Raw genomic sequence first — 13,748 nt, 5'->3', positions numbered from 1 at the left:
AATTAGAGTGTATGTGCACAGAGGACTATTTTCAAGAAAAAAAGATTCTTGTAATTAAAATTTCAGACTGAAGTATTTTAAGTAATCTGACTTTATCCATAAATACACCGTGTTTCTACATGAAATGTGCATAAAGCTCGCTTTTTTTTTCAAAACTGTTCTCTTCATTTTTGCTCCTAAAACCAGAGCAGACCTACAAGACTTTAGTGCAACATATTACTGAAGAAGTATCCGTTAAAAATAATACTTTATTTCTTTTCAAAACCATACGAGCCGTTTTTAAGTTCCAGCTGAACTCTATTGGGGCTTTAATTTTGTTGGTTTTCTTCTAACAATCCTGTTTGTTTCTCCAGGCATATTATTCAAAGCAGATAAGCTGAAACAAGAAAAAGCCTTTTCAATCCGCTACAGCAGCTGCGGCAGAAGTTGCCGTCTTCGTCCTTCCTCTCACTTGCACACAGGCAGACGCTCGTGCACACACAGACCCCACGGCAGCAAGGCATGCAGGAAAACTCACACTGTCACTGTGTCTCTGTCCCCATGGTACGACAGTTTACAAGGTTGATGTCGGAGCAGCACATTTCTTGCACTTCAGATTTCCTCCTCATTTCTTCAAGCTTTCGCAGAGAAAGTAACTGACAATCATCTTAATACTACTGCCCTCTACTGCTTAACAATTAGGGACAGGAAAAAAAACTCTTTTATTGTATTAATTCTTGACTGAGGAACTCAAATATAGAATTTTAGTATTTTAAAATCTAGAACTTTTTAATTAGATGCATTATATGAAAATGAAGAACTGTGGAAGATGGCTCTCTCCTCTGTTTTGGATAAAATATTATTATGGAAGTTGTTCTTATTGATAGAAACTGCAGTATCTATTCCAATGGTTTAGTAAAGGCAATTAGAATGCATATTCACAAAATATACTGAAGAATTTCTTTCCCAATCAAATGACACCTGCAAAATGCATAAAAGCGAGCAGAAGCCAAGGTTAATACTCCACACGTTGTTTGTATAACTGAAAATCATGCTTGAGTTACAGATTAAATCGGACCTTAAAAAAACGTGGTGCCCTCACTGAAAAGCAAGGTGTGAGTATCTTGGTAACGATCAGGGATGTAAACAGAGATACAACAACTAGATGTTAAGACTCAGTTTAAGGCTGTCCCGTATGTCTGTACATAATTTCCTCCAAACAAACCAACCTATTTTCATTTTAGTTTGACCTAGTCGCAAATACAATTCACTGGATATTACACACAATTACTAGAATAGGGGTTCTTTTCCCCCTGAACATTTGGAACCATTTTAACCTCTTTTCCATTCCTCTAAGATTTAACAGCTTGCCCTTTACTTCAGACTTCAGCAGAGTACAGAAATAGGACAGATGTTTCAAAGAGAGGTGATGAGGTCATATCTCCTTCTGAGCTATATTACAGCGTGTACTATGTGTATTGAAAACAGATCTGAACGAGACATCAGATTCATACTCCTCCTGAGGACATTAAAGACAAACTCTCACTGATCTGTTTCTCATACACGTCTATTTTCCGACCTTTCAGGCCCAACAGCAGCTAGCTGCTACTTCGCAGCACTCAAGTCTACCATATTTTCTCCATCACTACAGCAATTTTCCAAGAATATCTTTTCTAATCACAGATTCATATACTCTCACACAATCCTTACACATATGAGGATGCTTTTCTAAAGCTTCCATGGTGAGCTACCTCCACAGCCCTGTATCTGAACTCTCCTAGACCTCAGAGCTGTCATAAAGCTCAGAACAGCAAGGCCAAAGTTCAGAAAAAGATAATGCAATCCCTGCTCCATACAAATACCTCATTAAGCAGCAGAAAAATGTGTTATTAATGTGATTCCCTCTCCTTCTACGTATATGTAACTCAACAGTTATGGATGGGTCTCAGTGCACCACTTTGATTACAAACTTATCTGCAAGAGACTGTGTCTACAGATGTGTAAGATGCCAAGTTTCTTTTTGAAAAATGATGTAGCAGAAGCAATTCTGCATGTTCATTTCATATGCACAGGGTAAGATGATTGATACTACAAAAGCACGTTATGCTGGCTAGCTTTTTGCTGCTAAACCTATCGTACATGCTGTTTGTTCTGGATTCTCCTGCTTCTTTAACTACAGAAACTGATACTAAATGAACTACATGCTGCTCCTCTTATTAATTTTTTCATTCATTGAGCAGAACAAATTGTCAGCTCTCCAGGAATACGTATGATCATATTTTAGATTTTAAAGTGCATTAACTTTTTAATTTAAAAACTAAGGCTATTAGTGGAAGACCATTTGCCTGGTGTCATTTTAATTAATTTCTAAGCTAGAGAAACTCTGGCTGTAAGGCTGTACAAAAATGCAATGTCTAAAATGCAGAATCAAGGAATGTCAAACTACTCTGAATTTCCGGTTTTTACATATATATATTTATATATATACACCCCACGTATATTCGTGAACACTGTGGCACTACGTCAGCTTGTCCAGGACACCCATTGAACACCTCCTGGGATGAGAACACTGAAGCTCAAAGGACAGAAAGGATGGAGTTAGGGAGAAAGGAAGGCAGGTAACCAGAGGAAAGAGAGAGGTAAATTAGAAAACTTCTGGTAATTTGTAAGTATAAAATGCAAAGTCCAAAGAAATTCCCATTAGTCCAAGGCTTCAAGTGTTAGTTAATATAAAGTCTAATTATTTTTTCAGTTTGGTATTTTTATTAAACGTGCACTGAAATATGAGACTTTCAGCTAATAGAACACATGTGTAGGTAGACAGCGGGTTTTTTGACATGATTTCATTAGTTCCATGAACAACGATGCCAGAAAAACAAAACCTAAATTCAGTGCAACTACCAGGACAGACAATTGAAGGGGGGGGTGGGGGGTGGGGGGTGTTAAAAGCAACAAGTGGAGGCATTCTCCAGAGAAGCGAGTATTTATCGCTAGTATCACAAAGCTTAAAATACATCTATCACCTTGGAAATTTTACCCATAAAATTTCACAGTAGATTTATGCCATTTTATACTTTAGTTCATACAAAGCTAACAACTTTAGTCTTTGCAGTCCCAGGTTCTTGTAAACCTTTTACTCGCGGTTCAAGAGAAAGCCTGCATCAGGCAGCGTTACTGAACCTCACCTGAATAGAGAGAATGTCTAACATCTGTTAAGTGTACAATAATATGTGGAAAACTGCAGCATGAGATTAATTTTCAAAGGGAATATTCAGTAGCCAAGCTAAGATCCAGTACCATTAGTAAGTATATATTAGGCAGCTAAAAATATTCAGTAACACAAGCCCACATCATTCACTTTCCTTATTATCAATATTCTTCGATGTCCCCTGGCAGCATGCATTAGAGTTCAAAACATGGAAGGAAAAGCCACTCTCCTGAAAAGTAACGGACAGGTGGGAAAACTACAGAGGTCTCTTTGATCACAGGTCATGTACAGATGACTGGAAGCTACTAGATTGTTATGACTTACATTACCACTGAACCGTATCATATGACAGGTTTTTGTGTTCTTATCCCACTACAAGTGCCAAGGAAAATGTATTAGTTTCAACTTCCATTCTTAAACCACAAACACAATTTAGTTTAACTCATTTTCCTTTGCAATTTTTATTAGCTAATAGCTCAAAAAATGGTCACTTAACACAGATCAGCTGATGAGCAGAAGCCAGTTGAGCCACAGACCTCCCCTCTACCGCCCTACCTAACACACACACTGCTGCTGTTGCAAGGAATCATGTGAGTGCTACTCATCCGCTGCAGTGCAAAACAGCCCCACGTGGCTTAAACTGCTGATGAAGGTTTCCATACGTCATGCAGAATGGAGAGAAAAGTCCCCTAAATATTCGCTTGCTCCTAGTTTTTGGTCCACTGGAAAACAGTTAGGCAGCAAATCATTTTGGAGGAGCTTGAGGGTTCCTCTGAATTTGCAGAGATGCCAGCCGAAGCCTGACAACACCTAGCTGTCCATGCTCAAGAGACAAGTAACTATTCTGCACCAAAATGCAGCTAGCTGCATGCAGAAGAAAAAACTTGGCACTTCACCATTTGTTTTCACGGGAAGTTTCAAAGCAGGGCCCAGAGTACAGTTAGTTGGAAAAAAAAATTGGATGCTAAACTGATTTCCTGCATACACACGTATAGCCACAATCACTTCGGCAGAACCAAGATTATCCCAAATATGATATGCTATGCAATCACAGATTAAAATAATAGAATCATTTAGGTTGGAAAAGACCTTTGAGATCGAGTCCAACCATAAATATAATACTGCCAAGTATAGATGCCTTTACATAGATACGATGATGTTGATTTTTTAAAAAAAATCATCAATTAAATCATGCTTTTCTTCCCTATCTTGTGCGTGCTCTCACACACTTCACCAAACATGTACCACGTATCCATATATATGCACAGACACATGTATATCCACGTTTACAAACATATACTTTTAAAACATGTTTCTTCCAGTATAGCCTTATTCTCCATATACTAATGCAACTGCTCAGATGATCAGCAAGACTCCACTTACAGGTATTTAGTTCCGAAGCATTTTACTACTCTAGAGTTCACAGTTTTTTACTTCATGACTATTTCAGCATGAGACATGGCTGAATTCTATTGTTGTATGAAAGGACTCACCTCTCCCTGCCTAAAATAAGGGTTTCAGGAATGTACAGCCATCCAAGCGTTTCCCTTAGAAACAGCATGAACTCACAACATTTTAAACTGCATTCTTTGGTTCTATTTAGGAAAGAGAGAAGTGATTTGTGGGATGTTAAAAATAGGTATTTCAAGGGGAAAAATAATGGTATTAGATTGTAATTTAAAAAAAAAAGTAACAATCTAATGCCACTCTGAGAGACATAACGCCACTCAGTATTAGTAAGGTAACATGATTTGGACAGCAGTATTTCACAAAGAAGGAAAGAAGAACAATAAGTACTAAAACAAAGGTTCTGATAGATCTCCAAAACCAATTACTTTTCCTAGTCTCACTTCTATGAAAGTACTTCTGATTAAAGACTCAGTAAAGAACACTTAAAAGGTTTTTATTATTATTTTTAAAATATTTTTTAATTTTAAAAAATATATATGAAAATATATAAAAAATAAAAAATTAAAATATTTGAAAATATATAAAATATCTAAAAGGTAAAAAAAATTAATTAAGTTAGACTGCTTCCCCACATAAATACGGTAGGTGGTCAAAAGTTCAGAGTACTGGTAGCTTCTCAAGGCCTCTGAGTTCAAGAACCTTCATGATGTGAGCCTTTTCACTTCAGGGCAGTATTAAAGTTCTAGCCATATGTCTCACAACTTGTTAATATTCAACAGGAATGAAAAAATTTTGTGTAACATTTATTCAAGTGGCCTAGCTAGAAAGCTTCTTACAGGAATATTTTTGTGCTGTGGATATTTTAATATAGCTCAACATTTAGTAAAGTATGTCTGAGATCAAATGTTAGCCATTTTGCTGACACCTGACATGGAAATTCTGCTTATTTAATCACTTATTGACTCACCACTCAAAGTAAAAGCTTCTCTTTCTTACCTCATGTATGCATAAGCACCTAATAAAGCCATCTTCTCAAAAAGAAGAAAAGCAGATGTGAAAGATCTGTTTCTCCCAAGACAGCCATAAAATGAAAAATAGCTGCTTAAACCTCAGCAATAAATGTTCTTAGGTTTGCATGGACTGCAGTCCACATCTGGCCATGGTGACAGTTGATAACAGAGAAAAGAACATACTGTACACAACGTAATCAATCCAGTTAGTAAATGTAAGAGTGAAGAAGCCAAAGACAAGGAAGTATAAAACACAGCGATAAAGTATCTTGCAGGAGTAATGAAATAAGCTTGGTGAAATACTTTGAGTCCACAGACAAAATACTTAGCTTATGTTTTATCATTTTGCAAGTTGTTTATTTAAACAGAAAGACTAGAACAGGTTTTGCTCTATAAAACAGCCACTAATAATGTGAGATCATTCCAACTGCAACATTAATTTTCAAGACCAAGGTAAAATGCTGTTTAAAACTCAGTTCTGTTCCTACCTGCCCATCCTGACCCACATGAACTTGATGTATTTGCAGGTTTCCCTGTAAAATAAGAGCATTGACAATAAACACAACTTTGGAATTTAAAAAGTTGATCTGTCCTGGAAAAAGCCTGTTTCTCATCTCATTATTAAACAACTCCAATATTAAGGAAATCAATTTAAGAAATTCTGCTGAGGGTTATTTTGGCAACCCGGCTACAAGTCGATGGTCAGCACTTTAACCACAAAGGATAAGCAGACTAAAAAGCAAGGAGGTTTTCCAGCACCAGCACGTTTTGCTTTTTGAAATTTACCATATAATGTACAGTATTTTTGTGCAAAGTTTGCTGGGATGGCTTTGCAGGTAAGATTTTTGGTTTTCCTGATTTATATGTAACTGCAAATTTAAGTCAAAGCCTTACTAAACTAGAAGTGTAACATTTCTACTTGTATGGAATGCTATTTACTATTTGTTGTTCTAAAGTTACTGCCTGTACTAACAGGGGTTTTATCAACATTCATTACCAAAGACCAACACAGTTCTATTACAGGACTGAAATCTATGACAAAAAATTCTCAATAATGTAAAGAATTTTAAAGGAAACTGTAGCTACGAAGTCTAAAATGGAAAGCAGTATCTCTACAAAAGTTTTTATTCATATGCTCAGAAATGTCTTTTCAAAAGTACACTTAGATTAAGAAACAGCTTCCCAAACACAGAGACTTGCAGTGAAATAGCACATTTCTTTGAGGCATTCTTTGATTTGCATGTTTTCTGCATTTTCTCTTACTGGCAGCACTTCCTCTTATTTGAAGCTGTGTACACTGTAATAAATTTAAAACCAGATGTTTTCATCTGTCACAGGCAAATGTAGTCCTTAAAAGTCTTACATACGGGAACCTGAGCTGAAGCCAACAGACACTGGGGTGTGCGTGAGCCTCCGGATCAATTACAGCCAGTATCTGCTGAATCACAGTTTTTCCAGTGGCTCTTTACCCAAGAACTGCCTCAGCTTTACTGTAGCACACTATGCATTCCTTCAGACTCGGAACATTTTGATCCTTCCTTTTTTCTCTCTAGGTCTGACAAGCTCTTCAAAGGACACTGCCTTTAACTAAAATATTTATATAATATTTACAATAATATTTATTCTACAGTAGCTCCCAGTGTTAACAGTATTCCTTTGCACCAAAAGTGGTTTTATGAGATGTGGTTTAAGGTACTTTGAAAATGGATTAAACTAACCCACAAGCAGATATGCTTAACGTTGAGTAAAAAACTCTACAGGGAAATCATACAGATTAAAGTTGTAGTCTGTATTTATGTAGGCTGTAGTTGTAGGCTGCATTTATGTTTAGCCTTATTTTGCTGTTGCTTCTTCATGCAAACATGCTAAGTGTACAAGAAATCTAACAGCAGTCAGGAGCCTCTGTATACTCTTAAATAACCTACAACAGCACTCTCACTCAGGCACGTTCATCTGGCTTTAATCGCTGTTTTGCCCGAGTGGGGGAAGAAAAAGATCAAAAATTGGAGTGTTCAGTATTGCATTTATCCATTTTGATTCTACTGTGCTACTTTTATGGAAAAAATGATGATGTGCAAATACAGCAGTGCCAGATTACTTGATCAGTACCAAAGGTAAGTTCACTTCATTCTGCAATATATCTTCACTAAATGGCATCTGAAGGTTTCTCCAACTCCTGGTCACCAGGTTCCCACAGTTAAAGACACTGAGTGTTAACCTAACTAAAATAATATCACTTCTCAATGGCAGTGCAAGTCCTGGCCAACCAACATCTGTTCCACAGGCAACCAAATTTTTTGACTCACCTCACTGTCCTGTGTGATTTGGACTTGCTCGCCTTGAGGAACCTGGGCTATGTGGAGATGGCCCTGTGGGATCCGCAACAAAAGAAAACACCAAGGAGCATCAGAAGAAAATCACAACTAGAGGAAGAAGCTATTACCTTGGATTCAATACAGCTTAGTGTATGGAAGCAAAATGCTTATTCCATTTAAAACATTAAAGATGGCTTTAAAAAAAACAAAGTGCATCCATATTTCCCCAGTTTTTTTATGCAAAGTGTAAGCAGAGTGACTTTGAAGAAAGAATGCTTCATTTTCACATAAGAGGAAAGAAAATAGGCATAATAATAAATAACATTTGTATGTTATATATTACATGGTATCTGCATTTGTCATTGATACATAAAGCATGGAGCTAACTTGCTGTGGTAGATTAGCATTGTGTCTGAAATGTTAATCGCATCTGAAGACCTTGGAAACTCAGTTTTTAAAACAAATACACCAAGACTAACTACTCGCTAAGAGCAAGGTTTTAAATGCTACCTGTAAGTACACGTATCCTTGCACATTCACATAGTTACCGTGAAGCACAGTATCATGCTAAAGACTCTCTCTCGAGCTGCTTTCCATCGGCATGAAGTCATTAATTTGAATGTAGTTACAGTGGTTTATGGCAGTGGAGAATCTGCCCTCACAGTTTTAATAATGTTAATGTATTGCTGACCACGCCCACCATTTCAGAACAGTATCAAGCCTACCATTTGATCAAGCACAGATAAGAGAGTGGACAGAATTCCTCTGCATCCTGACTAGCCCGGCAAAGTCTTGGCTACTGTGATTTACCTGAATGGAGATTGGATTCTAAATAACCTACTTCAAGGTTTATAAGGCTTTGTGTTCATTTTAATATGCCTGCATGAGACAGAGATTAAAGATAATCATTTGGAATTCTGTCAAAGGCTCTTCTTATTTTATAACACAAGAACAATTGCATGTGATTTTCAAAGAAACACAGATCCCTCTATTTCAAACAGTTTCATTTCCTTTGGAAGGAAACTGTCTATTTATAGGGAGAAAAAACATACTGAAAGTATCACTCTGACAATAGGGACTGTATATAAAATTATAGCACAGCCCAGTCCATGTTGAGATTAGAATCACTTTCCCTCCTTAACATCAAACTCTCAGGGCTCCCAGGAAAAAGCACTGAACATTTAAAAGATCCATTTATAGTGTTTTCTAATATAAGCAAACCTTTCTAACTAAAGGGAGGGGGGAGACAGTGACTTCATTCACCTTTGTATCATGCAGCATTCCAAAAAAGAACTGCTCACTCATCTTTCGCAGATATATGACTGGCCTTTAAGGACAGTCCTTTTAGTTTGTTCACAAATTCAATGCTGATTGTTTTTTTCAAACATACATAGTGTAAATAACTCCTGCCTTACTGACGACTGTTGCCTGATCTACGTGTATCGCTCCCTAGAGCTGGAACAGCAACGCCATAGTCCTGTTTCAACCCAGGACCCCTCTACATGTTTAACAACTTATAAAAACATGCAGATAGTGGTTGTGGGTCGCAGTGGATTTTTGCTGGATTTCACAATCAATTTAAAGGATAACTGATAGTTCCAGATCCTTTAATGAGGCAAACTTTCATCACATCTATAAACATAGTTGTTTTGTCATTATATCCATGTATTTCATAGTTTTCCCTTCTATCTTGTCTTCAAGGCTTGAAAAAGACTTTTCAGTCATCAATTAAAAAAAATTCTCATAAAAAGATGCCTACAGCAATTAAGAAGATATACTCTATAAAATATACAGAGAAACCAAGAGACAAAGAAATCCACACGATAAACCTGTAAAGTTACGCCAAAAGCAAAGTGGAAATGGAACCTTTACACCCAGTTCCTGCAGAAAGAGCATTATTTCACAGAGGATGCTCTCAACAACTGACAGGAGGGGAAAAGAGAGTTTGCAAGTTCATTTATTGAACTTCTCTTTAGCCCTCTTCCAAGTTTGAGAATAGTAACTCAAAGCATTTAGGATCTATTCCATTAAGCAATCATTCTCCAGGATTAGCTCTTTAACTTAATTATTTGAGTCATATGGTATCCAGGCACATAACAGGAAAGGGCAAGGCCTTGGGAACACGAAAGGGGTGGCCAGCAAGACCGGGGCAGTGCCTGTCCCCGTGCTCGGCACTGGTGCGGCCGCACCTCGAACGCTGGGTTCAGGTTTGGGCCCTCGCGGCCAGAGAGACCCTGAGGGGCTGGAGCGTGTCCGGAGCCGGGCAGGGGCTGGGGCACAACTCTTAGGAACGGCTGGGGGAACCGGGGGTGTTTAGTTTGCAGAAAAAGGAGGCTCAGGGGGGACCTTCTCGCTCTCTACAACTACCTGAAAGGCGGCTTTAGGCAGGTGGGGTCAGTCTCTTCTCTCAGATAACAAGCAACAGGACAAGAGGAAATGGCCTCAAGTTGCACCAGGGGAGGTGTAGATTGGATTTCAGGAAAAATTTCTTCACTGAAAGGGTGGTCAAGCATTGGAACAGGCTGCCCAGAAAGACGGTGGAGTCACCATTCCTGGAGGGATTTAAAAGATGTGTAGATGTGGTGCTTCGGGACGTGATGTGGTGGTGGGCTTGACAGTTGGACTCGATCTTAAAGGTCTCTTCCAACCTAAATGATTCTATGACTTTCCAACCCTATCTGAATCTCACAGCTAATGGTTCCTAGCACCTGTCACACCCACACTTCAGGTCTTTCATTTCTTTATACACAACTTTCTTCACTTTGGAAAAATATGCTCTACTGCAATTTCCTCTCCACAAGTGTTGCAGTTGCTATCTGGAATTCCTCTCAATCACTTTCATCTCAAACCCGTTCCACTTCCATGCACTCCTTAAAAAACATTCTGGCTAATATATTTCAGTCCTCCTTTTAAACTCTTGTCAGTTGCCCTCAGCTGTGGGCCACACATCTTGAAATTTTCACCCAATTTCCATGACACTTCTCTCCTCTGATTCTTCCACTGCTTCTCAGGTAAACCTTTCAGCAGACTTACAGGTGTGTCTTTTCTGATAGCATTACAAAAGCACCTGACCTTCATCGCCCTTTTTTCTTCATCACATTTCTGAGCAACTTCACCATTTCCACACTGGCTATTTGCGGCTCTATACGACTAGACGAGCACTCCTTGTGTTGATAGAGAGTTTTCACTCTTCATGTGTAAAGTATTTACTTGGGCACATTTGCTCCCTCTCCCCTGCATTGCCTCTTACTTGGGGAGAGAATACTCTAAGTATCTACCCAGAGATGATCTACTATCCTACTTCAGACCCTTTGTAACAGCATTGACTATAAAACCTTTGCAACAGCCAGACCACTGGGTACTACAGTTTATGTTGTTGAATAATAGGTCTTAAAAATTCTTGTTTATTTGCCCATTTCCGCCTGTTTCTTTAGCCTGGTTTCTAAGGAAAGTGGGCTTCTGTGAACGTGGGGAAGGGATACACACATGTCCATGCACGTTTCTTTCTGTGCTTGGCCACTGCCAGGCACAGTCGAGTGCTGGCCCATACTCCGACTTCTGGGTCGCTTCGAAACACTAATACCATCAGTAAAAAAGTTGCTGTGTTTTATATGACTGCGTATCAACACTGTGAACTGCAAAGCCTGAGGTTTTTGAAAACTCATGGCAGACAGATTTCACACATTAAATTCTCAGGTTTCTACCACAAAAGAATGAGTGTGCAGATATAATTCACTCTTTCTGAATGCTGCATGTCAGAAACGCCACACAATCCATCATTTCATTATTTCCTTCTACATTTTTTTTTAAAAAAATGGAATTTAAAACAATCCTTGTAGTCAAACTGTGGCACACAGGAACTAAAGCCAAGGTGAGTTTTTTCAGAGTACACTAAAACCATACATAAAAATAATCATGGCCTGAGTTATGGCAGGAGTCTCAGACTTAAAAAATGTCAATATTTATATCTTTTACATATATACATGCATCTAAATGAATACACATGTAAAGGATTCAGCTAACAGATGTTCAAAAATGCCTGAGAATGCAGGTTTTTTTTTTTTAAATGAAAATAAACAAATGCATGCTTGTTTTGTAAGTCTGAGCTAGATCTACCTCTGAAGCGTAAATCGTGCGCTTAGTAGGTCCGCTATTAATACTATGGCAAGTGCAAGCAAACAGCCAGGTAGAGACCAGTCAGTTCTACACACAGTAATGAATGTGCATTCATTTACAACAACTGCGTGAGCAAATCCTGCATGAAGATTTCTGCCAAATAATTCTAAAACTTTTTCATAAGACTTCAATGTTTATTTTCTGAAAATCATACTTAAGAAGTGATGAAAGGTCACTTTTTTTAAATAACAAATTATATTTCAACTGAACCCAAGTTTGCAATAACCTAGATTGTTTAAATGACATAATTTAGAAAAAGTTGAGTACATACTACTTGGACTTGCCCATCTTCTCCTATTTGGTGGATCTGAACCTGCTGAGCATTGGCTAGTGCATAGTGTAGTGCCTGCGGCTGGTTCTGCTGGATCTCATTAGAAGCTGAAACTGAACTCTGCGAACCCTCTGAAAGAAACACAAAAATCCAGCTTTATTATATGTGTATATCCCATGCCAGTGGCCATGCAACAATGCATACTTGAACACTGTGGAAAACAAATGCAGTCAGTAAGTAGATGCAGATCTTTTATATGTTAATATTCTTACGCACATTCATTGCTCACCTGTAGATGTGCTACAAATCCCAAAGGAGTTCCAAAGGCTATTTTGTTCTCAGAAAGCATATGTTTAAAAAGCATCATTTTAATCTAGATTAACAATTCTGCAACCGTAAAAGTCGTATCACAGCAAAAACGCATACACTTCTTAAGCAGTTCAACACTTTTGTGCACCCATGTAGCTGAGAACTTTTACTGCCACATCACCACAAGGATACATTTGAAAATCCATCCTGTAAACTGAAGTTTATCAATAAAGGATATATCTCAGTTGTTTTTCAAGACCCATCATCTATAATTGATACTGAGCCTGGAAATTTTTTTTTTAACCTCATGGCAGGTGGATTTCATTACTTAGATGAATTTAAACAGTACCTCACACTGCAAGGTGAAGCCTTCTGAAAATGCCCCTACGAAAACAAAGACACATGTGTACTATCTTCAGGTAACACTGACAGCTACCAGGAAAACCATCACATGATTTCAAGTGGCAAACGATTTACATTAGAAATAGACTTATCACAGATTAATTTCTAGGTTTTCAGATGCAGGGAAAGGATTCTTCTAAATGCAAAGAGGAAAAAAGGTAAGTAAGAACTCAATGCAATTAATTTTTCTTAGCATAAAAGCATTCATACCTTTTGGTGTGGGTTTGTGGGTTGGGTTTTGTTTGGTTTTTTTTTTTGGGGGGGGGGGGGGCGCGCACAGGGGAGGACGTTACTTTTTTAATGCATTCCATGTCAGTGATACTCAAAGACTAATAATGTCAATAATTCTGTACTAAAAGGATGAATTAGAACATAATGGACCAGAGATTAATGCCGTGTATGGATCTTCCTACAGATTAAGACACCACTAGCAAGGAAGTGTATTGCTGGATACCTTATATCCTTTTAGGAATCAGGAAAAAACCTGGGGCTACCACTCAATGATGCTTTTGCAACACATGTGACAACTTCAAGTACACACTGCTAGGAAAAACCTTGAAATGTCCCAATACCATAATAATATCGTACTAAGATTCAGCATCAGTCCTAGTTTTCTTCCCTTTCTTTTTACTTATTTCAAACACATCGGAGAACAAGACTATCGTAAA

General features: G+C 38.0%; 1 protein-coding gene across 4 annotated transcripts in view; it reads right to left on the bottom strand.

Annotated features, from left to right (window-relative positions):
• BANP (BTG3 associated nuclear protein) overlaps nt 1-13,748 on the bottom strand; it is a 152,610-nt gene that overhangs the window by 63,398 nt on the left and 75,464 nt on the right. For all 4 annotated transcript variants that reach the window (XM_055726626.1, XM_055726628.1, XM_055726627.1 and 1 more), the window contains 3 exons: nt 12,370-12,500; nt 7,914-7,976; nt 6,096-6,140 (listed from right to left, as the gene is read on the bottom strand). In XM_055726626.1, coding sequence (XP_055582601.1) covers nt 6,096-6,140; nt 7,914-7,976; nt 12,370-12,500 — 239 coding nt within the window. The remainder of the gene's footprint in view (nt 1-6,095; nt 6,141-7,913; nt 7,977-12,369; nt 12,501-13,748) is intronic.

The sequence above is a fragment of the Falco cherrug genome, chromosome 14 (assembly GCF_023634085.1).
Source record: "Falco cherrug isolate bFalChe1 chromosome 14, bFalChe1.pri, whole genome shotgun sequence".
Classification (NCBI taxonomy): domain Eukaryota; kingdom Metazoa; phylum Chordata; class Aves; order Falconiformes; family Falconidae; genus Falco; species Falco cherrug.
Note: the sequence above shows the minus strand (reverse complement) of the source record. Positions and strands in the feature narration are given on the sequence as shown.